The sequence below is a fragment of the Osmerus eperlanus genome, chromosome 8 (assembly GCF_963692335.1).
Source record: "Osmerus eperlanus chromosome 8, fOsmEpe2.1, whole genome shotgun sequence".
In the NCBI taxonomy this organism is placed as follows: domain Eukaryota; kingdom Metazoa; phylum Chordata; class Actinopteri; order Osmeriformes; family Osmeridae; genus Osmerus; species Osmerus eperlanus.
Window position 1 is genome coordinate 19293710 of NC_085025.1, and position 25053 is coordinate 19318762.

Here is a 25053-nt window from a genome sequence, read left to right on the forward strand (position 1 = left end):
CCATCTATTGGTATACCCCTTATGCTATCAGTTTGTCTTATCCATTGAGCAAGAGGCTCTATGTAGAGCGCAAAAAGTAGTGGAGATAGTCCACATCCTTGCCTGGTACCTCGCTCCAGATCTATTTTGTCTGTCAGGTATCCATTTATTTTAATTCTTGCACTAGGATTCTTATATAGGTTGCTGATCGCCCTAATAAAGTTATTATGGAACCCAAGTCTCTCCAGAACCATATATACAGTTAGGTCCATAAGTATTTGGACATTGACACAATTTTCATCATTTTGGCTCTGTATACCACCACAATGGATTTGAAATGAAACAATAAAGATGTGCTTTAAGTGCAGACTTTCAGCTTTAATTTCAGGGTATTTACATCCGAATCAGGTGAACGGTGTAGGAATTACAATACATTTTATATGTGCCCCCCCCCCCCTTTTTAAGGGACCAAAAGTAATTGGACAAACTAACATAATCATAAATCTAATTGTCACTTTTAATACTTGGTTAAAAGCAAAAATGATGAAAATTGTGTCAATGTCCAAATACTTATGGACCTAACTGTAGGTATGTCCAGCTCACTGAATCGAAGGCTTTTTCAGCATCTAGGCTGACTAGAAGAGCCCCTATTTTGTTTTCTTGTATATGGTTCAGGATATGTAATGACCATCTTATATTGTCATGGGTTTGTCTCTGCAGGATAAAACCTGTTTGATCAGTGTTTACAATCTGTGGGAGGATCTTTTCAACTCTCTTTGCAAGAATAGAAGTATATATTTTGTAGTCTGTGTTAAGTACTGAAATAGGCCTGTATGATCCACATTCCAATCTATCTTTTCCCTCTTTGGGGATGACTGAGATGGTCGCTTCCCTCCAGGTTGGTGGGATTTCTCCATCTTTTAAGGCTGCATTAAAGGTGTTAAGCAGAGTGGGTATCAGTTCTGATCTGAAGTTCTTGTACCATTCAGAGGGAAACCCATCTGGGCCAGGCGATTTGTTAGCCTTTAGTCTGGAGATTGCTTTATTCACTTCCTCTTCAGTTATTTCCACAATCAAATTGTTGCTTTGTTCTGATGACAAGACAGGTATAACTTCAGGGATTTCAAAAAACCTCTGGTTTGATCCTCTTTCTCCAAATGTGGCTGTGCATAGGTGTTTATAGTAGTTTTGGAAGGCCACTTGGATGTCTTTTTGTTTATATACAGTACTTTTAGAGACTGGGTCTCTAATTTTATAAATAGTGCTATCTGCTTGTTGTTTTTGCAGTTTTCTTGCTAAAAGCTTTGCAAATTTGGGACCACTCTCATAATATTTTTGTTTTGTATAGATCATATTTTTTTGTATTTCTTGTGTGTATAACTCATCCAATTATTTTCTAATTTCCTTGAGCTTTATTGCGAGGTCTGGTTTTGGATCTTCTTTATGTTTAGTTTCAAGTTCTTTCAGTTCACTGTTCAATTCTGGCAATTTAAGACGTTTCTCTTTCTTTTTGCGCGAGCAGTAGGATATAATTTCCCCCCTCAGAACAGCTTTCAAAGTGTCCCATAGAATGTCTGTGTCTACTTCCCCATTGTCATTTTCCACTAGTGTTCTTTCAATTTCAGTTTTAAGTTTTGCTGTAAATAGTTCAAGATTCCGGTGTTTAGCCTCCATAAGGAATTTCTAGGGTTGTTGCTTATTTGCAAAGATAACTGAAGAGGTGCATGATCTGACAAATCAATATTTCCTATCTCACAATTGTTTATTCTGTGGCGATCTCCTTTAAAAATAAAAAAATAATAAATTCTGGAATATACTGTGTGTGGGTGAGAGTAGTGAGTGTAGTCTCGACCTGTTGGGTTGATATCTCTCCAGAGGTCTATCACACCCAGCTCTGCCATGAGTGCTTTAAGTTTCTTGTGTAAGGGAGTTATGGAGGTTGCCTTAGAGGAATCTAGCCTAGGATTAAGGCGTATGTTCCAGTCTCCTCCGCAAACAATAATACCTCCAGTCATTATATCAAAAAAAATTCTGTAAAAGTTAAAGTCACTACCTGGTGGGGCGTATACATTCAAGAAGGTTATCTCCACTCCCTCTATTTTCCCAGTAACTAGTACATATCGTCCTTCCTTATCTTTGGTTACTGTAAGCTGTTCGAATGGGACTTTATGAGAAATCAGGATGGCTACTCCACGTCTATGACCCGATCTGATAGATGAATGATATACCCTAGAAAAACCAACCCTTGTAAGTTTTTCATGTTCGGCAGAACTAAGATGTATCTCCTGTAATAATACTACTTGGGCATTCTCCTTTTTCATTTTGCCTAGGATCTTACTTCTCTTAACTGGGTTCAGGACCCCATTTACATTAAAAGAAATAACTTTGAGATTGTTAATATTTTTTCCAGCCATGGTCTTTCCTAATCAAACCCATACAAATACTTTCAGTGTGGTAAGTATTCAAAAATATATACATCCCTTTACCTCCCTTGAACATGGAGAGTATAACAAGACAAAATAAAACGAAAATTAAAACCTCATAGTCTTTCACTTCCAAAAGTGAGGCTCGTTCAAAGTAAGCCTTAATGGAGCTCATGATGGTAATAGAGCACCTAGAAAGGGTTAAACCTCTTTTGCTTTGGGCAATGAGGGCCCTTTGGGATGGCTGTGTGATCATTCAGTCTCGGCTGAATTATTATTGTGTCCTGACCATAAAGCATTAACAATAAACTTTGGGTAAGAAACCATATCAAATAACAACTGTGATTAATAGACCATTGCTTAATAAGGAAGTCTCTCCGGAAACAACATAACCACTTATCTGTAGCTCAGTAGAAAAGTTGCATTAGGCTAATTAGTTATCCGCCGGGTTAGGAGCTCTGCGATGCCTTCCAGCTGTTTTCCATGAAGATAGTTGTAGGATCTCTCGGTTGTCTGGATCGTCTTGAACAGGTACGATGGTGACTGGAAATTCTCTTTTAGCCATATCCTCCGTCGCCTCAGACGCGGTCTGGTATAAACGTGTGCCATATCCATAGAAAACCCGTAGTCTTGCTGGGTAAGGCGTCTGAAACTTGATTTGTCTTCCCTTCAGTACTTTCTTTGTTTCGGCGTATTCCATCCGTTTTTTAAGGATCGCAGATGGATAGTCATTGTCTATGTAAAAGCGAGCATTCTTGAACCAGAGTTCTTTCTTCTGCCAGGCTTTGCGAATCACTTCTTCCTTGACTTTGTAGCTGGCGAACTTGATTATGATGGAACGGGGCTTTGCCTCCGGGCCCGTGTGCTTTGCGGAGAGTGTTCTGTGTGCTCTTTCAATCATGTGGTCCATATCTTGAGGTAGATCGATTTGGCTTCTTAGTAAAGTTTGTATGAAGTCGATCATATTGTCTCCTTCCTCATCCTCCACTATGCCATAGATTCCCACATTTTCCCGCCGGGCCCTTCCTTCCTGGTCGATTAGCTTAGCTTCCATGCTAGCCTGGCGTTGGGTTAGTCTTTTCAATAGAGTTGTTGCTGCCATTAATGTTGTTTCGACTTCATCAATCCGCTCTTCTGCCTCAACCAGCCTACTGTTTGTTTTGTGTAGTTCTTGTTTGATCTCCTTGAAGTGTTGTTTATTGTCCTGTCTGAAATCCTTGAGTTCCTTCAGAATACCTCGCAAGCTAGCGTCTGCTCCGTCCTCCTCCTCGTGGGTCGGAGAACTGCTTCGGCTAGCAATGTTTTGTAATGTCGTTTCTTCGATGTCTTCACCCGTAATTTGAAGTTTCTTGCACCTTGCAGTAACCCTGTTTTTATTCATATTTGTAAAATCTCACTGTGCTGTTATCTAAGGTGTTTTCAGGGTTATTTAGTCAAACCGTCGGGGAGCACAAAAAACTAAGCGGCCATCAGTAGTGTGACCCGGAAGTCCCTCTGATTACTAATTTCATTTATGAGTCAAATAATGCAGCCACATTCTTAAAATGCAAATGCATTTCTGGAAATTCATTTGCATTTGAATTTTGGTAACAATTTGCTTCCATATAGAACACGTTCATATCAAAGACGAGTTCTTTCAGAATCAGCCACATATATTAGCAGGTCGACCTACTGATTTCCTTCTCATACATTCCCGTAGCGTCACAGTGCATTTCCCTGTTGAAGCTCAGCTTCCATGGACTTCAATGGGGCTGCTTTTAAAGATCCTGTAAAGTAAATTCCATGTTTTGCTTCTAAGTACATTATATACGTGTGCCATACCCTGCCACTCAGTCAACCTGTATGGACCCTCGACTAAGAAGGTCAATGGAAAGAGATAGATAAGGCTGTAGCGGCTTTTTAGAGCAATATAATTTACTTTATAGGCTACACTACTGTACCAAAGGATGTGTTTTTGTGTGTTGTGTTATTAGCTGTACACTTTCTTTCAGATTGGAAAGAATTACAGACCAAGACCTGAAGAAGGCTGAGGACTTTGTCTGTGTAATGAAATGCCTGTACACATCAACTCTGTGTTTCGGCGGAGCGTACCCCAACATGCAGCCTCTAAGAGATACAAAGTAAGTTCATGGTGTCTGAGTCCGTAAGGCTTAAATGTAATTGTAATATTTTAAGTATTCATAAACAGTAATGGTTCAATTAAGAATAATTGCTCCTACTACTTGAATTTGACTTAAAATGTCTTGTACAGGAACCGAATATACGGGCGATCCTGGAAGAGGCCACTGTTATGCAGACCCTCCAGGAATTCGCGATGTTGCGATCGCACCAAATCACGCAAATTCAACGATTCCCTGCGAATTCAGCGCGACGATTAGCGCGAATTTTAACCAATCACCGCAATTTTCCCGCAACTTTGACCAATCATCATCGTCTCCCACAACTCTCTCCAGTAGGGGTTAAATCCAGTGTTGCGCCTGAACGCGTTCATTGAACGAAAGTTCATGAACTCGTTGATCATTTTGGTGAACGTGAACTGAACGTACTGTTTTACTGCCTGATGAACGATACTGTGAACGTGTTCATTCTGGTGTCTGTGAGCTCTTTCACTCTTTTTAATTTCGTTCAGTAAGGTGCCAGATTTCTAGAGAGGGCGAAAAACACAGTTAACAGTCCTGTATCCAGGGTTGCCCAACCAGTCAATTGCTGTATTGAGCGGTATTGCAGGCAGATAGAGATTTCAATCTTTTTTGTTAAAAAAAGGGAGATTCCTCCCTTCAATGCATGCGAATGTAAATCCTGGTTGGATAAGGATAAACAATGGGATATGATGAAAATTGGCATGTGGTAAGGTTATTTAGGGGACCATTTCTCAATGGTTTTATTCTTTGATGAATGTTTGTTAATTACTTAATTTTCAACCAATAACTCAACTAAAATTACAAAGAGGGAAATTCGCAACTTTTTATCGCAACTTTCACTTGCTCCCGCAATTTCATAGCAACAAACACCTAAAAAACACTGCAACTTTCATCGCAACTTTTTGGAAAAGCTCCCGCGAAATCAGGAATTTTAGCCCGCAACGATCACAAAAAAGGCCCGCGAAATCCTGGGGGGACTGGTTATGGATCCATGGTTTAAAGATCCTGTAAAGTGGAATTGAAAACGAGTTTTAAGTTCACCACACCACAGAAGAATGTGTTATTAACTACCCATCCAAATTGATGAAAAAACACAGACAAGTATGTTAAATTAGGCTTTGAAATCGTGAGAAAATCAGCACTCTTCTCTGCTTGAGACTGGGAGGGCGTGTCGCCTGAAGGAGCTGAATCTCCGCCCCTCGCTGCCTACCTACGACCCAGATAATGGACGCTTAATCCAAACAAAACAGTATAGAATTAGAATTTATTTGTTCAATGAGTGAAACATACAGATGCATATAAATTAATTGTTCCCTTGAGCTGTAACACAGGAGTAAAAATGGACACCAGAGACAGCAGACAGTGATCTCTCCAATGTACTTCTAGCACATTAGCTACCATTTCACCAAAATACCATCATTCTACACCGAGTAGCCTAATATCAAGTTAGCGGTTTGCACTAACTCATACCAGAGATACCTCTGGAAAAGTTATCTAGTATAATTATAACAAGCACACAGAACTGAGTGATGAACTGCTGGCGGCGGTGGATGGTCCAGGTGCGACCGGAGGAGGAACGGCCGGGAGGGCGATGCTCGGTACGGCTCCGCGCTGCAAGAGAAGCCGTGTGTCCCTGAACCCCATCTGTCTCTGGTCCATGTCCAAAATTATCCGCCGTGAAATGGTCACTGCAGAGGCGGCTGTTGGAGTTTATCCGAAGCTTTCCATCAGCGTGGCTCTTCACAAAATCAATCCACCTATTTTTCCTTTCCTCATCAATAGGGAAATTAAATAGCGTTGCAGCGCAGCTGAAGTTCTTGCATCCAGGGAAGATGCAGTTGCGGGTGGAGGGAGACATCCTGAAGCTAGCTAGCTAGCTGATGTAGGCTACAATAACAGTACAGCAGGAGGAGCCATTCAGTTATCTTACGTAGATGGGTCAAAATGACGTAGATAGGTAATCTTTTGGCTCCGCCCATTAAAACCTGATCTGAAGACGGAAGAGAAACTGTTCTACGGTCTAACTCCACTTTTCAGTGCGACAAAGTTTTTGTGCTTTGCACATGCTTTCAGGAACTCATTTCACACGTATATACTGTACTGAGAAACAAATCATGGAATTTGCTTTACAGGAGCTTTAACCCGTTAAGGAGTAGCGTCACACATATGTGATCGTTCGAAAGCGGGCCCCACAGAGTACCCTCACACGTGTGATTCTGAACATTCCAACCGACTGTTTTCCGATAGACAAAAACTATATGACGCTATAGTATGGCTTCAAAATTTACAATTAGTAGGCTAACAAGTAACACTAGCAGGTAGTAGCATTGCTACGAGTATTATTCTAGGTTGCTAGGTAACGGAAGCTAACTAAAGCTAACTAGCTTCTGTTTTGGAAAAATAACTCACTCTGGTGGAAGCGTCGGTAATATTTAGAACTCACTCCTTAAAAGGTTAAAGCGAACCAACATGTGGACTGATGCAGAGAGGACAAGAAAGGAGTTAGAGCTGTACAGGAGTCTACCTGATGTGTTGACCTCAACAAATACAGTGATATGGTGGTTGGAGAGAAAAGAGACTTTACCAATCTTGTTTGACCTCAGTGCTAAGTACTTATGTTCCCAAGCATCCTCCACTCCAGTTGAGCGCACTTTCTCAACAGCTGGGGACACAATTAGTGTGGAAAGGGCCTGTCTCCTCCCAGACAAGGCAGACATGGTTATCTTTCTCCATAAGAATGCTAACTGACTGAGAAGGGACAGGTTCAAAAACAATCACATTACAGTTAGGTCCATAAATATTTGGACATTGACACAATTTTCATCATTTTGGCTCTGTATACCACCACAATGGATTTGAAATGAAACAATCAAGATGTGCTTTAAGTGCAGACTTTCAGCTTTAATTTCAGGGTATTTACATCCAAATCAGGTGAACGGTGTAGGAATTACAACACATTTTATATGTGGCCCCCCCCTTTTTAAGGGACCAAAAATAATTGGACAAATAACATAATCATAAATCTAATTGTCACTTTTAATACTTGGTTGCAAATCCTTTGCAGTCAATGACAGCCTGAAGTCTGGAACCCATAGACATCACCAGACGCTGGGTTTCGTCCCTGGTGATGCTCTGCCAGGCCTCTACTGCAACTGTCTTCAGTTCCTGCTTGTTCTTGGGGCATTTTCCCTTCAGTTTTGTCTTTAGCAAGTGAAATGCATGCTCAATTGGATTTAGGTCAGGTGATTGACTTGGCCATTGCAGAACATTCCACTTCTTTGCCTTAAAAAACTCTTTGGTTGCTTTCGCAGTATGCTTCGGGTCATTGTCCATCTGCACTGTGAAGCGCCGTCCTATGAGTTCTGAAGCATTTGGCTGAATCTGAGCAGATAATATTGCCAGAAACACTTCAGAATTCATCCTACTGCTTTTGTCAGCAGTCACATCATCGATAAATACAAGGGAACCAGTTCCATTGGCAGCCATACATGCCCACGCCATAACACTTCCTCCACCATGCTTCACTGATGAGGTGGTATGCTTTGGATCATGAGCAGTTCCTTCCCTTCTCCATACTCTTCTCTTACCATCATTCTGGTACAAGTTGATCTTGGTCTCATCTGTCCATAGGATGTTGTTCCAGAACTGTACAGGCTCTTTTAGATGTTTTTTGGCAAACTCTAATCTGGTCTTCCTGTTTTTGAGACTCACCAATGGTTTACATCTTGTGGTGAACCCTCTGTATTTACTCTGGTGAAGTCTTCTCTTAATTTTTGACTTTGACACAGATACGCCTACCTCCTGGAGAGTGTTCTTGATCTGGCCAACTGTTGTGAAGGGGTTTTTCTTCACCAGGGAAAGAATTCTTCTGTCATCTACCACAGTTGTTTTCCGTGGTCTTCCGGGTCTTTTGGTGTTGCTGAGCTCACCAGTGCGTTCTTTCTTTTTAAGAATGTACCAAACAGTTGATTGAGCCACACCTAATGTTTTTGCTATCTCTCTGATAGGTTTGTTTTGATTTTTCAGCCTAACGATGGCTTGCTTCACTGATGGTGACAGCTCTTTGGACTTCATATTGAGAGTTGACAGCAACAGATTCCAAACACAAATACCATACTTGAAATGAACTCTAGACCTTTTATCTGCTCCTTGTCAATGAAATAACGAACTCCCATGAGGGAATAACATACACCTGGCCATGGAACAGCTGAGCAGCCAATTGTCCAATTACTTTTGGTCCCTTAAAAAGGGGGGGGCCACATATAAAATGTATTGTAATTCCTACACCGTTCACCTGATTTGGATGTAAATACCCTGAAATTAAAGCTGAAAGTCTGCACTTAAAGCACATCTTGATTGTTTCATTTCAAATCCATTGTGGTGGTATACAGAGCCAAAATGATGAAAATTGTGTCAATGTCCAAATATTTATGGACCTAACTGTAAAGTTGCCAGTCTTCACATTGATTCTCATCATCATTGTATCCTTTCAATCTCAAGAGTACAGTATGAAAATAACATCTGTCCAATGAACTATCAGGGCGCCCCCTCGTCCGCGCCCCCAGGCGCACCCTCGTCCGCGCCCCCAGGCGCCCCCTCGTCCGCGCTCCCAGGCGACCCCTCGTCCGCGCTCCCAGGTGCCCCCTCGTCCGCGCTCCCAGATGCCCCCAGGCGCCCCCTCGTCCGCGCTCCCAGGCGCCCCCTCGTCCGCGCCCCCTCGTCCGCGCTCCCAGGCGCCTCCTCGTCCACGCTCCCAGGCGCCTCCTGTCCCCTGTGCCCTTCCCCTGTGCCCGTCCGGCCTCCGGGCCGCCCTCCGGACCTGCGCCGGCCCTCTGCCCTGCCTCCGGGTCGAGCCCCGGCCCTCTGCCCTGCCTCCGGGTCGACCTCCGAACCTGCCCCGACCCTCTGCCCTGCCTCCGGGTCGTCCCCCGGACCTGCTCCGACCCCCTGCCCTACCTTGTGGGACGTCCGGTGACGTCCCTTGAGAGGGGGGTACTGTCACGGCCACAGCCGTGCCCCCCTGTTTTTGGTTTTGCCCTGTCCTAGTGTTTCCCTGTCATTGTCTTCACCTGTGTCTCGTGTGTCACCTGACCAGCCATGCTAGCATGGCTGGTCAGGTGACACAGGTATTGTTTTCGTTGCCTCTGTAAAAATATCCACTTTTGTCTGCTTTAGACGGTAACATACGACAGACACAGTGCATCTTCGTTCCATAAAAAAAGTTGCTTCCGTTTGAGCTCGTAGCTCTACTTTGCTGCCATCTTCACTTTGTCTCGCGCCAGTTGTTAAAAAATGTATCGAGATTAGAGAATTACAATTTGACAACCACTAGTCACTCACTACTCAACTCTTGATTTGCCAACTGTGCGCCCCACGAGCTGCAAAGTTATTTATGCATTTAGCAGATAGCAAAACATTTATATTACATTTACATTTAGCAGACGCTCTTATCCAGAGCGACTTACAGTAAGTACAGGGACATTCCCCCCGAGGCAAGTAGGGTGAAGTGCTTCGCCCAAGGACACAACGTCATTTTGCACGGCCGGGAATCGAACTGGCAACCTTCAGATTACTAGCCCGCTTCCCTCACCGCTCAGCCACCTGACTCCGGAAAACACATGAAGGATGTAAACTTTTACAATGCAAAACAAAATTTCAATCAATAATTTGCAGTGGCCCGATCGGGCCAGTGAGTTGCTAGTTTGACTGTCCCAACGTTACTTTTTACTGGCCCCGGGCCATCGGGCCATCGTTATTGTCGAGCCCTGAACTATGGTGCTCAATGTAAAACCATTTATAGAAAAGTAGCCTGCTGAAAATCCTGATAGATTTTCAGTATATCAAGCATCGAAAAAAGTATTGTGAAGGTATCATATTGAACTGAAAGGTATCGGTATCTAAAATTTTCAAACGATAACCAACCCTAGCCTTCAACACCGCCATCTTGCTTAATCTTAGTCTTCCCTGGCTTTCAAGCTTTTTGGAAGCGGGGCCAGGCTTGGGTCAACTTGCTGCATCTGAACCACATTGGTAGGGAGATTAAAACCCAAAAGCAGCTCCAGGGTCAGCTCAACTGGTGGATCTACAGCCGTGTGCAGAAACCTCTCCTGTCTTCTCTGCCTACGTGTCTTGCAGGGCTTCCCTGCCCCTACATCCAAGTTGGCATTGTAAAAAGGCACGGTGCTGAGAGTATGAGATGACTCACCTGGCTGCCTCGCATGTTCTCTTGTAATTGCCACATTACGACTTTGGCTTGGACGTATTAAGTCAAGGAGCACCTGCGAGTCATGGCCCAGCACAGCAGGATATCGCAGGTTATCAGCAACGCCCACATTCAAGAGATACAGCTGCCTTTGTACCTTTATGTAAATATCAGCTGTGGGGTAAGGCTTCTCATCACCTTGCACACAACAAATAGGGACATTCTCCTCAGAGCAAACCACATTGGATGGTACAAACTGAATATGCTCTAGGGCAGGGGTGACCAATTAATTTTTACAAGGGGCCACATGAGAAACCTGAAATGTGTTGGAGGGCCGCACCAACGATAACTTGAACTTAATTCTGCTCACTATTAATTTTCTCCCATTGGCACTTGTTTGCTTTTCACAATGTATGCTTCATGTTTTGGCTACCCACAATGTTTTTGGGGCTATCTCAGCTGAAAGCTGTGGGACGTAATTTCCTTTCCCAGACATTGTTTAGCACTTCGCCCAGGCTGAGCCACCTGACAGCTGTGTAGTAGCTTATGTCATGATGTTCAGTCTCATTTTCTCCCAAAAGTGCAACAAACTGTCTGTGATTCAATGCTCTTGCCCTGATGAAGTTAACTATTTTAGTTACAACATCAACAACATGGTTCATTTTTAACACTGACTTACACAACACCTCCTGATGTATAATACAATGCAAAAATGTCAATTTCTGCTCAGGGTTCATTTCTGTCACTTTATCCTGCATTCTCTTCAAAAGTCCAACAGTTTCCCCGTCAGATTTGGAAAGGGAAAAATAGTCAAAGTTGACCGCTCTGTTCTTCAGCTGAAGCTCCAGATTTCCCGTGATGTCCTCAACCCTCCTCGTTACAGTGCGTCTGGAGAGGGGCAAGTCCCCAAATGCTGCCTTTTTCTCCAGGCATATTAGTGCTGCAGAGTACAGCAAACACTCCTTGATAAACTCTCCTTCAGAAAAAAACGGCTTACTTTTATGGCAATTTTGTGGGATATGACATAACTTGTCTTGACAGCTGCATCTCTGGGTGTGCAAAGTTTTGTAAAAAATACTTGTTGGTCTTGCAGTTTAGCTAAACGGAGTTAGGCCTGAAAGGGTTAACTAAAGTTCGGGAGGAAGGTGGCACACCAAGACTCCTCCTTCTCCAATCAAACTAATACGCATCAGCCCAGTAAAGCACGGAAGAATGCGACCAAACTCCCCTTGGTCAATTAAGAGTTCTGTATAAAGTATCTTCTATTCCTCTGGTCCCTGTGCTAGCATGTTGTTGTCACCCTCCCATCCTTCCCTTTCTTCTCTGCTTCTCCCTGTCATCTATCCAGGCTTCCCAGGGGATCTGCTTGAGCTGCTGCTCGGCCGTGACCCATTAGGACTCTCCGCCACACCCCGAGTCCATGCCCGGACACCAGGCCCGGCTCTGCTACCGGCCTCCACCAACCGCTCCAGGCTCGGCTCTGCTACCAGCCTCCTCCACCATCGGGCTTGGCTCTGCTACCAGTTCTGCTTCAATAAAAGCTATCTATTCAATCTATGGTGTGATTACTGAACTCGTGAACAAAGCATTCGACTCCCTTGCACACTCAGGCCTCAGTCTACGCCCTAGTACAAAACACATCTGTGTGTGCTTGATTGCGTTCTTGGGGCAACCTTTGTTTGGGTTGCCCCACTTTCCCACAAAGATAGCAAATTACCTGTTTTCTGTATGCTTTAACACTAGAAGTGCCGAGAGGGGTCCTTTGGGCCCAATGAAGAGAACAACACATTGCATCTTCGCACTCAATCGAATTCTGGAACCCTGCTTTCTTGACTTTTCCTAGATATGTGTGTTTTATCATCCAGTATTTAACAATGTTAATAAATCACACTGGGAAAAGCTAATTCAAGGATATTTCACTCCTGTTTACTGTTAAAAAATATATATTTTAAGATAAAGATAATAACTCATGAATAATCACCAGGTAGGCAAATTTGGTTGATGCCATTTTGCCTCAGAAGCTTGAAACCTATGTCGGCATTATATACTATATATGATGTCTTTCATGATTCTGTGATGCCGATTTTCCTAAGGTCTAACGATCTCACCTATTCTGTGTAGCCCAGAAACTAAAGGGGTTCTGGAAGGACTTTAATTGTTGTGTCTATTCCAATATGTAATGATGGTATTCAATGACACAAATCTGTGTTCTAGAAAGAGTGTTCTGGAGTCGCAGAGGTCCGATAATATAAGCTTTAATGCAGCAGTTGGAAATCAACAAGTACAGAGCTCTGGGGTTGTCTACGTTTCCCACCCGCAACAGAGTTTGGGCTGGTTCACGAAGTCCAACTGGCTATCTCCCTCCCCAGCATATATTTATACAGTGCAATTAAAACAGAAAGATGAAAAAGAGGGTTGAGCTTGTTCTCTCGTGCATCAGGGAGTTGTTCTTGCCTACGCGTCCCACCTGCTCGGGTGCCGTCTCCACCCGGTTTCAAGGTTGTTTCTGAAAATCAAGAGATAGACACAAAAAACATCCTGCTTCCCACACCCTGTGTGAGACACCATGTTTAAGCCTGAGCACACTTCTCAGATCATAAGACAGAACTTTAATAAGCACAATGCATAACTTTACAAGCACAATATATTCTTTATTCTTCATTTAAAAATCCACAACATTTTCGGTAGGGTTAGTCATTCTGGAGGAGAAAAGCACACGCTGTTAGCTCTCGCACACGCTGTTAGCTCTCGCACACGCTGTTAGCTACTAGGAGCTAACTAGCTGCTACTGATGATGGCAACACAAATTTTATACATTATAGTAACTGAAAACAAATATCAATTAATGATAACGTCGATAGCGATATTCAAACGGCCCAATTCACTGATGATAACGAAAGCGATGTTGAAACGGCCTATCTCCCACATAATGTAAGTTACTATCTCTCCTGTCAACACGATTTGTACTACACTATACTGTAGATGATGACCCAGCGCTCTGGCCAAAACCACTGTCGGATAAAGAGCGCTGCTCGTTAGTGAGGAAAGGGCCAGTTCAAGTTGGGTGTAGCTAATGTAGATCGGTTAAACACACTAATTCACAAGTAGGGTGAAGTGCCTTGCCCAAGGACACAATGTCAGTTGGCACGGCTGGGAATCGAACTGGCAACCTTCAGATTACTAGCCCGACTCCCTCACCGCTCAGCTATCTGACTCCCAAGACACTGCATTTTGTTTGCTTATTGACTTGCCTAAGCACTGGACAATTGTACATCTACAGGGTGATTTTCTTGTGCAGTTATAGAGACAGCATGACAGTGCATATGATTACTTTCATGCTCTTAAAAAAATAATACTTTAAGATAAGGCAGGCTCATATTTTGCTGCAAAGGGTGTGGGTTTTTCTCCAACTGCCTCTCCTCCTGTCTCTTACATGGTTGCATCAGGGTTCTCCTGATAAAATATATTTTTTAGATGATATTTCAAAGTAAAAATGGACGAAGTAGGCAATCAGTTATGTTAAGATAGCAAGCCAAGTCCATTGAACAGACTACGTCTTTAAGAGAGGCATGGGGATTTCTCTGATAAAACCACCCAGTGTGGCTATGAACACTCATGGCTTGCTTAATTGCATTAAGAAATGGATGAGTGACATTCCCCCAACGCAGCTGCAGGAAGCTTCAGGGCCCAGTGACTTCACTCGGTCACTAGCTGGCATCCACTGTGTCCAGTTTGTCATGGGTGAGTCCAGGAGGAGGACCCAAATGCAGGGAGAGGCAAGGTAGGCAAGATTTAAAAACAAAGTATATTTATTTTCTTTTGACAAGCAGGAACACAATGGGAATACTCACACATAACTGACAAAGACTAACCAACCATAAATACACACAAGGACAAACTACAACAAACGAGCAAACTGAAAACCTGAAACAGACAGGGAGAACACAGGGAAACATTAGGGCAGGGACAAAACTACTGAGAACCTAAAAGTAACAACAGTCACTTACAACAAATTGTACTGCTACTAGGCAGTCAGGGTGTCAAGTTGTGTAAGATGGATGGGTGTCACTGTGCAAACACTTGGAAAAGGATAAATATACATCTCAGTTAATTTAGTTACTAACCTCTTCTGTAGGCCCTTGTGTCCTGGGGGATGGTTGGGTTGAATGAGATTTCTCCAGAGAAGATTTCTCCAGAGAAGCCCTCAAGCAATAGGTCACCCACTGAGGTGACTGAGGACCATCTCTTCAGCCAGGTCTAGGATGTTGTATTATACAGCTACATTTACTATAACAGCGGTTCTCTCTCTCTTAAACTGTATGATGCGTTGTGCTCAGGATGCATACATTTGCATTTTGGCTTTGGAGTCCAATGAGGGTGGTGTTGTCTGCTAACTTCAGGTGCTTTCCTGACAGATTCCTGGAGGTTCCGCTGTTTGCATACAGGGAGAAGAGAAGGGAAATAACGCTTCCTTGAGGGGAACCAGTGCTGATGATCAGGGAGTCAGATATGTATTTTCCTTGCTTCATGTTTTGCTCCCTGTCAGGAAGTTTGTGATCCACATGTAGGTGGAGTAAGGCACATGCAGCAGGGAGAGCTTGTTCTGCAGCAGAGCTGGGATGATGGTGTAAAGGATAATCTTAACCCCACAAACAGGTTGTAAACAACCCTCAATAGACTTGAAGCTGTGAATTAGTTTGTCATGTCTTATCTCAATGAATAGAAATCGGTGGAATGGTTTACATTTTGCTACTACATATTGCAGATCTAGGAAAGCTAGTTTGCCTGTACATTGGTGAATGTCAATACTGTAGGTTAGCTATAGAACTTACTGTGAGATAGTTTTAGCTAGTTAGCCACATCTTGTGAAAAGACAAAGGGTGTAGGCAGATTATTCTGTTGTTTTGAGAGGTATCCAGCTTCAGCCATAAAGCATTGTTACTTATCCAAGTTATGTTGTTCTTCCATTTGGTATACTATGTGCATGTGCAAGTATAAGTTAGGTTTTTGTAGGTACATGTTCAGTTTGTTTGTGTGTAACACTAACCCTAATTCCATGTATTCAACCCAGAACTTTAATAACCATAACCCAGAACATGCTGTTTGTCAATATGTGTATTCCCTAGTGCACCATATTGATGCTACTCTGTTTGTTTCCGAATGCCGTTGGCAGAATTGATACACTGGAGTTGATTCAAAATTTCCTACAATGCAACACAACCAAAGTGGTAGCAATCAAGTGTCACACAAGCAATTCGACAAAAGTGCGATCTGAACGATAAAAAAGGCACACTTCCTTAAAGACAAAAACATTATAACTTAATTTATTTATTATAATATACTATATGAATGTTATAATATATGGAAATTGTTTACGCAACGTCATTTCCCCTTATCAGTTGCAAAATAACTTTATGACACACACAGACATAGCAGGACAGACACCTGCCAATCCATTTGCCCTAAAGTATGAAGATCTGAGTCTGTATGTCACACCCAAGTACCTGTGTCAGTCACCCCTGTGGGCTTTGATCTGGGACACATCTGGTCCGTTGTACACCTACTACTATTGCAGTAACTGAATTCCGAGACGGAGGCTTAGGGCACAGCACACACACACAGACATAAACACACATACACACATACATGTTTATACTCTATTTCCCATTGGGTGATCATAATGATTTCAGGTGCCCCTTACAAGATTGACTTCCACACAGTGTCATATTTTATTTTTCATGCAACCTACATTCTTTGTGACTTGTCGGCCCATATCCTATTTCCTGGTACCTCGGCCCCAGGTCCTAGAACAAAGTTCATGGCAGAGAAAAAGTACAGGATTTTTTGTTGACATTGTTTTCACAGGGGCTAGGCACAACCATCCAGGACCTAAATCAGACAATTTTATCATGTCAGGAATTGACTCTGTCGAAGTCGTACCCTCACAAGGGGACCTACACATTTCTATGTTCTTTCTCTGCATTAACAATTAGACTGCAAATAAAGACAGCACATTGGTCAGTTAAAAACCAGAATGCCCTCCACAGGGGAACACTGGCCAATTAACAGAATAATTAACTGAACTGTCTCTCTTAAATGACTGGTACAAGGCACTGTGACAGCACAGAGTGTGTTTTAATTAAAGTGCCCTCCAGTTAAGTTGTACATTTATAAAGCCCATGAGGCACTCTTACCCAGTGAAGAAGAGATGTTCACTGAACTGCTCTGGGCTGTGTGTGACATTGTATGTGTGTGACAGTATGTGTCTTTGAGAGTCAGAGAGAGAGAGGGGGAAAGAGTGAGACAGTGAGAGATTGTGTTTGTGTGTGAAATAATGTGTGTCAGTGCATCTCTGTGTGTGCTTGTCAGTACGGGCTAAATTGGTTTACGAATTGTTGTCAGGGAGGGGAAAGCAATAAAACCACTTTCCTGTCCAGCACATCCCAAACTCCTCTAGTACTGTGCTTTTATCTTGTAGCTGTCCAATGACGCATGCAGATCAGTCATGAAATTAAAGGGAGGCATGTATTGCAGCACCCACCCACAGCTGGGTAAGCAAGGAGGGGCCTATGAAAAAAGCCCTAGGAGAAGAAGACTTAATAAATGGTTGCATTTTTTTTTAAGTAGAGTACTGGAGTTAGGCAGCACAATCTCAGATTAGGAAACTGTTTCCCAGCATGAGTTTTGGATGAACAGCAGAGAGCAGAGAAATGTCTAACCCATAAAAAGGATATCAATAAATTGAAGAGAAAAAAGTTAGACAAAATAATGAATGAGATGAGGCGGTTTCCTGACTCAACTTTATTTACATTAGATGAGAGTGATGAACTAAAATATATATATATATATATATATATATATATATGTTTTGAATATATCCTTCTTTAGAGTGCAGCTGGAGTCAGGTACAGTATGAGGTCAGAAGGTGCAGGGATGGGATAGACACCAGTGTTGTCTTGGCTTCTCAAGTTTATTCAATTTGTGGTTATCAAAGACAATGCCCAGGAACAGAAGTTAAGAAAAATGTCTGTGATTGATGGACTAAAATATGTTAGGACATGGCATTATCAACTTCAACATCTCTTTTTTCCTCACAATGTTAAAAAGTAAAAAAAAACAACAACCAACAAACATATGGACAGAATAGAATATGTCAAAAGGACATAAGCTCAGTGGAGTGCTTTGTTTGGTGTGCCTTTAAAGGGCTCTTGTGCACCATTAGCTCTTTGCAGCCCCCCATTGTAATTCACCATTGTATGCTACAATTCACCATTGATGACTAAACTCACAATTCTTTTAAGTGCCTGCAGAGGACGGTCCAACTGGCACCACCAGTCTCATTGTGGGTACAACAACACCATTCAGACCAGTGGCCATAACACACCTCACCGTCAATGACGGGCACCATGTCTTAGCCTTATAAATCACACTCATTCACACAGACACATTTAGAATGGTATCTTACATACACACATATCCTACAGTTTACAATGCACAAGCCCCTCATACGAAACTAAGACAATTAAAAATAAGTTTTAAAAGCACAGTATGGTAGTAAACAATTAATTGCACATAAGACAAGATAAGGGACAGTGAGTCTGGGTGGAATAAGGAATGAAAGCAGTGAGCATGGCAAAGAGGAGGATACAGTACATTTAATAAAACAATAAAGAAAAAGGCAAGATTAGAATCAAAACCACCAAAAATAATTAAATAAAAATGAAATCCTTTTTTCTTCTCCCAGTTCATAATTGTTTTTCAGCTATCGATCCAGTGCTCGCTGCAGGTTTCTAGTCTCTGTTCCCAGTCCACCTTGGGAGAGCGAGTTTTGGCCATTACAAAGCTTTAATTGTTTTCTTTCTGTTTGAAATCAATGTTAATTTCTACATCTCTACATCACCAAACTTTGCGCATTGGGCCAAGGTAATGGTGGGTGCAAGGTTCCAGAACCTGATATACACGCACACACGCGCATGCGAGTACGCACGCAGTCCCTTAGTGCTTCCTATTCAACCTTAGGTCCAAGCTTTTCTCCTTTCTCACAGTTTCAGTACATACAGTATGTTCTCTGTTAAGTACATAATGTAGCCTCATCTCTGGTTCTGAGTCTTTATCTTTATTGCTCGCTCTCTCTTTACTTTCTTTGAGAGTTGAGCAGCTTGTCTGCCTCTGAGTACGTGGGATATTTTACGGTCTCGATTTTCTCCCTCACTTTGTAGGACGGATAGAGGCCAGTGCGGCCCAGTTTGCGGTTGACCCCCTTAGAGTAGCCATCCCAGTGGTTGCCTGCTACTCCAATGATGTCGCCAGGCTCTAGGGGGATGTCCTCCATGTTGCGGGGCTGGTGGGGGTAGATGGCAATCTGGTTGTGGGCGTTCTGACCTCCAAAATAGTAGATGTCGTCCAACGAATGAAAGAAGGATGAGGCATCAGGATGGAGGGTTTGCATGATCTCATAGGCCACACGACACACCTAGGACAGGGAGTTGAATAAATTAACCGGAAGTGTAGACCACAGGGATAGTACATACTTTTGCAGCACATACTGTGAACCACAAGTACAAATACACTTGTTATTGGCTAGAATTATTTAGATACTGTTGTTAATTTTTTACTTTTAATATTTAAAACTATATGTTTACCGTATGCACCTTTCTGCCATATTACATTTCTTATTTGTGCAAACCTACTTGGCGAATAAAGCTGTTTCTGATTGTGATTCTGATATAGAACAGTATGGTCATCTACTGACTGATGTATTTCATCAAGGTGAATGTGATGTCATGTAGAGGAGGGGCACCCACCTGTGAGGAGAAAGTACAGACCAGGAAGTCAGTCTGGGACAGGAAGTGAATGTCCAGGATGACTCCTCTCAGGGAGTTTTCTGTGTAGCGGTTGTGTAGACCAGCAGACCACGAGATGGAGTTGTCACTGATGAACTCATAGTCCGGATACCTGCAGTAAAACGTCATGTATGAAAAGGTAACAAAACTCCAGAATATATTTATTTACAAACCATTTGCGACATGGTGAATGCAAAGCTAAACTATCAATCCGGTCTTGATTCTGACGAATCTTTCCAAAATAGTTGTTTTTTATTATGTGGTGGTCTCTATTTCCCCTAGTGGGTAAAAACATTTCAAGAAATTTGTGACATATGACTGACTTTTCCAGGTTACTAGGAGGGATATTGTCTGAAGTACCCTCCTTTAAGGCCGAATCCCAATACTCTGTCTTACCCCTACCCCTTACTCCTAGCCCTTAGTTTCCCCCTTAGCCCTTATGTCTCGAAACTGAGGGGTAAGGGCTACATAGCCCTAAGAAATGAGACACCACTTGGTTACGGTTTCGTATATCGATGTCTCCAAAGCAAGTAGTGTTATGCACTGATATCAAACGAAATTCAAATGAATTTCGTTTGATATCAACAAGACTTTCATCATTTTTTAATCAATTATTTAAGCAGAAAATATTACATTTATGGGACTCTCTGGAGGATCTGTCCGCCATTGTTGCAGGTAGCGCAGTATTCACATACCCCTAGGTCAGGGGTCGGCAAGTAACTTGGGCCGCGGGCCAGTATTTTTCCTCGCCACAAGATGACGGGCCAGAGTCTGGGTTACTGCCTATTTAGACGCTGCGATAGGTGCCCTTGCGATACGTGCACTCGCAACAACTAGGCCTATTAACCATGTGAATGAGCCCATTGGTGGTCTGTTTGAATAATTTCATTATTTTAACGAACTCTCTCTATCAACATGGTTGTCACTGTCATCCCAACGTGGTGGGTCGTCATCGTTGGTGCACATAAATACTGTCTCATCCAGTGAGAATAGGATTACTAGGACCTAGCGAAGGTTTTGATGTGAGGTGAAATCGGAACTTCACATTAATGCGAGCGCGCATAGCGCGCGAGCGAAAGGTTTTGCATTAATTTCGGTGCAAAATAGTTTTTAAGCTTTATGTAGCCTAACCTAAATAAACATTACGTTGGACTCATATTCTTATATTTTCCGGAAATTACAACCCAAATGTTTACCTGAAAGATTCAGGGCTTTTAAGAAAATATATTTTTCCCACCCTTGCAAGAACCTAGATTTATGAAGTGACAGATCTTTCTTTTTTTACCTGGCTTTTTCAGTTCCTCCTGGGATCTTTTTCCCTTCCATTTTATTCTTTTCGCATCAGCTTAATCTAGCTAACTCCCTCCACAACAATAAATGATGGTTTAGGGTTGTCTCCATAGCAACAACTTGGTACACATACTTGAGAAAGAGAGCATGCGCGACAACTGAAAACAGCACTTTTTAATGCACGGTCAGATCATGCGCTTAATTAGATTAAAACCTAATGTAGCCTATTAGCTTATCAGTCACACAGTAACTTAACAAACTTAAGACATATCCTTTTATTCGGTGTGTGAAAAAACTAAGAGAAAGCAGGCGATCTTCTGGCCTAATTTATAAGCGGGCAGAGCGGCCCACCGTGAATTCTCCCTATTCTCCCGATGGCCACTCCGGGCCTGAAAACTATTAATTTCACAAGCAATATTTTGGGGGGTGCTATCGGGGTGCTTTGGATCATATGTCTATGGTAGCGATGACATAGCGAGAAAATACTTCAGAAAAGTCAATGACACCATACCCAGTTTCCGGTTTCAAAATAAAAGTCGACGGGGAAAAAAACGATACAAAAAATATATAAGCGGAAATATTTTGACGGGCCAAATAAAATCGCTGGCGGGCCACAATTGGCCCGCGGGCCGCCTGTTGCCGACCCCTGCCCTAGGTTTCAAGTAACATCCTGACCGTACTTGGTTTTAAGGGGTGTACTGTATACTTCTTCCCCTACCCCTAGCTCAAAAAGAGTATTGGGACACCACTTACTCTCACAAGAACGCGCAATGGAAGTCATTATGCCATAAATCTGGTAAATCTACAAAAAGCACTGAAGTACTGCAAAACTAAGGGCTAGGGGTAAGGGGTAGGGGTAAGACAGAGTATTGGGATTTGGCCTTAGACCTGTTTGCTGTCAACACCCCTAAACACCTCTAAACTAACCAATAAATACAGGTAGACTGTGTGGGAGTTAGAGTTTAGCATCAGTACTTCAGTGCTTTTTGTAGATTTACCAGATTTATGGCATAATGACTTCCATCATGGCTACATCGTATTGGAAATTGGCTGCCAAAACGAAGGTCATGTATCTGTGCACGTCCCCCATCCTCCCTCCAATAGCCTCGGTTCTAGCTGAACCAGCCTCGCAGACAGATACTTTACACATCTGCGATAGTCGCGAGAGTCCGTGAGACAGGTTTGAATCTTTCCGTGAAATGGCTACAGAAAGTATGCACCAAAATAATGCAGCATAGGAGCCATTATACGTATGCGTACACATACTTAGCGTACAATACCAACAGAAATCATGGGGCAATATACAAAAGATCCTCATAAGATTCTCTGCAAGATGGAAACAGGAAACAGCAAAGAAGTAGTAGTGCATGGCGGTACATTTTGAAGAGCAAATATGTGAGCTGGTTCTTAATTAGACATAAAGCCATACATTAACAATACCTCCTTATTTGTCACCACGGTTATTGCTGTTATTGATGTTTTGTAGCTGACCTGCCTCCCAGCGGACATAGGGCTTTTAAAGATCCATGTACACAGTAGCGTATTTCTCTAATAATGCCAGGAATCTCTGTGTGTCTGTCTGTTTTTTTTTACTAGGGTAAAGAGGTATGAGGGCGTTTGGGTAAGGAGCTAGGAGGGAGTTTGGATAAGGAGCTAGGAGGCTGGGGATGGACTGTTTTTTCATAAGCTCTTTATGGTAATATCATCCTGTAAACCAGTATGCATGATTGAAAAAAGGGAAATACCAAAAACAAATTTGCTACATAGTGCAGAGCAACCTGTAGTTATTCATGCTTGGTGTATACACAATACAACACGCACACACTCACTTATTCTTGGCCTCTTGGAGCAGTGAAGGGTCATCTGTTGCTAGGTAGACTCTCTTCTTGTCCACGTGAACGCGGCGAGCCAAGTGCTGGAACTGCTCCTCTACATGAACCATGTACTCCTCTATTGGGTGGAACGCTGCTTCTGTCCCTACCTTGTCTGTTCGCCTTACATGCACTCTAAAGAGAGATAAGGGAGAGAAAGAACAAGACAAACGAGTGAGAAAGAGAAGATTGCTCATACATTTTCATTTTGGTGTGATACTTCGGTTAAATATATATGTCAACATTTATGCCCATCCAGCCAAAACGCAATTGAAAATGGAAAGAATGCCAGTGGCACAATGTGATGGGGGGGGGGGGGGGGGAATAAAGAAACTAAAGACCAACACAACACTACATGTTTGTGCAACTGAAAACTCCCTTTGTTTAACTGCCTTATCACAAAAAGAAGCTTCATAGATTCTGTGTGAGAATGTATAAATGAGAATGTGGGAAAGAGGGGAGGACCAGGAAGAGCAGAGATGGGGTGAATGTATTTGTAAGAAAGAGGGAAAGAGGATAGAAAGACTGGGGTGGAAAGAGGGAAAGAGAGGGGGTAGAAAAATAAGTAGAAATAGAGGGAGAATAAATAGACTGAGCCTAATTACCAAACTTGGCCAGAGATCAGTCAACCAGTCTTCAGGATGCTCACTGGAGCAACAAACACCTTTATTTACTTGGCAAATGAAACCCTAACAGAGCCCAGTATAAGGGAGGAGAGGTAATTCATGAAAATGTCTTTCCTTCTTCATTGTCTTTTCCCTATATTTTTCTCTATCTGATCTGATGGGGGACTCTCAGCTTGTCCGTTTTCTTCTCTCTTCTCATACAGGGGCTCACTCTTTTGGATATTTCAAGCGTGATGTGTGATTCCTGCAATATATTCTCTGTTCCAGGGAGAAAGGGACACAAAGCAATGCTTACTAGCTTTATCCCTACCTTCCCTCCTTTCCTATCCTCTCCTCCATTCCCCTCTGCCCTGGCTCTCTCCCAGCTGGCACTAGGCTCGGCTGCAGGCTACCCTTAGATGTAATGGCTGCTTTTAGCTTCTTCTGGTTCGTGGGTCTCAGGTCCAGAGTAAAAAATACCCCTCCCCCCCTCCCCCACTCTCCCACTCTCCCACTTCCCCTCCCCTGGTGGAGGGGGAAGCTTGGCAATTAGTACCCACCCTGGCCTGGCCCAGTGTCCTCAGAGATAGCCTCCACTTCCCCCTATGCTCTCTCTCTGTCAGCTCAAACTCTTCCCACTCCCCCTTTCCTTACTCTACTATTCCTCTCCCCCCTCCACCACCCCTTCTTCTCTCTCCCCAGTCCACTCCCCCCTGCTGTGCTGAGAGAGTGCTCAGGCACTTTGTTTGCAACATCAGTGCACAGAGAAACAGGAAAGCCAGCACTATCTTTCTGTGGGATCTCTGGTGATGAGAGGTGGGAGAGAGAGACAGACACACATAGAAAGAGTGATTTTTATAAAAAGAGGGAGCAAGGGAACTTGGAAAATATGTATGAGAGTGAGTGTTGGCAGGGTGCAAACAGAACAAAAGACAGAAGTAGAGAAGAGTGAATAATTATGAGTGAAATGAGAGAAAGAAAGAGAGCGGGGGGAGGGCAGAGATAGATAGAAAATTGAAATATAAAAACAAATGGGTACAAAGACAAAAGCAGGTGAGGATGGATCCTGGAGCTGTATGAAAACACATGCAGAAGGATTGGTAAAGAAAGGATCATGACTCACAGAGGAGACAAGGGAGAAGGAAAGTCAGTTGATGTAGAAAAAGGTAGCTTCAGAAGTAATGAAAGCCCAAGAAGTATAACACTAAGACTGAGAATAAAATGTTGAGTAAGTATACTGAAAGACAGGAGGGAGGAAAAGAATAGAAACTACGAGAGAGAGAGAGAGAGAGAGAGAGAGAGAGAGAGAGAGGTAAGGAATAGAGGAATGTGCGACACTTACCCTATGATGGGATGTCTGAAGCCCAGCTTGGCTGTGGCCTGTTGGATCTCTGCCTCCAGCCAGGCCTGGGGCCGGACCAAGTACTTGACAAACTGAGACACCCACCAGACGGAAGGGTCACCGTGGAGACGATGGAGTCGCTGGGCCAGGTCCTCAGGGATGGCCAGGGGTAGGTAGGGAGGCCGGGGGTGGAGACTGTCCACGATGGGCAGCTCTACTACCTGTACATCCTTATCGTGGGCCTCACCTGGTGGGGGGGGGGAAGAGAGGACGGAGATATGGGGAGAGGGAGGGAGACAGAAGTGTTGGGGAGAAAAAACAGAGAGTGGTAAGCCTGGAGAATTTGAAGGGAGTTCA

At 43.1% G+C, this 25053-nt stretch overlaps 1 protein-coding gene across 2 annotated transcripts in view; it reads right to left on the reverse strand.

Annotated features, from left to right (window-relative positions):
• Positions 1 to 17696: 17696 nt before the first annotated feature.
• The window catches only part of fut8b (fucosyltransferase 8b (alpha (1,6) fucosyltransferase)), a 96103-nt gene continuing 88746 nt past the window's right edge, over positions 17697 to 25053 (reverse strand). The window contains exons 7-10 of one of the 2 annotated variants that reach the window (XM_062468412.1): positions 24697 to 24943; positions 22708 to 22884; positions 19550 to 19700; positions 17697 to 19218 (exon numbers count right to left, since the gene is read on the reverse strand). In XM_062468412.1, coding sequence (XP_062324396.1) covers positions 18880 to 19218; positions 19550 to 19700; positions 22708 to 22884; positions 24697 to 24943 — 914 coding nt within the window. In that variant the 3' untranslated portion in view covers positions 17697 to 18879. Of the gene's footprint in view, positions 19219 to 19549; positions 19701 to 22707; positions 22885 to 24696; positions 24947 to 25053 lie in introns of both variants that reach the window. The other variant, XM_062468413.1, reaches the window with a different exon arrangement.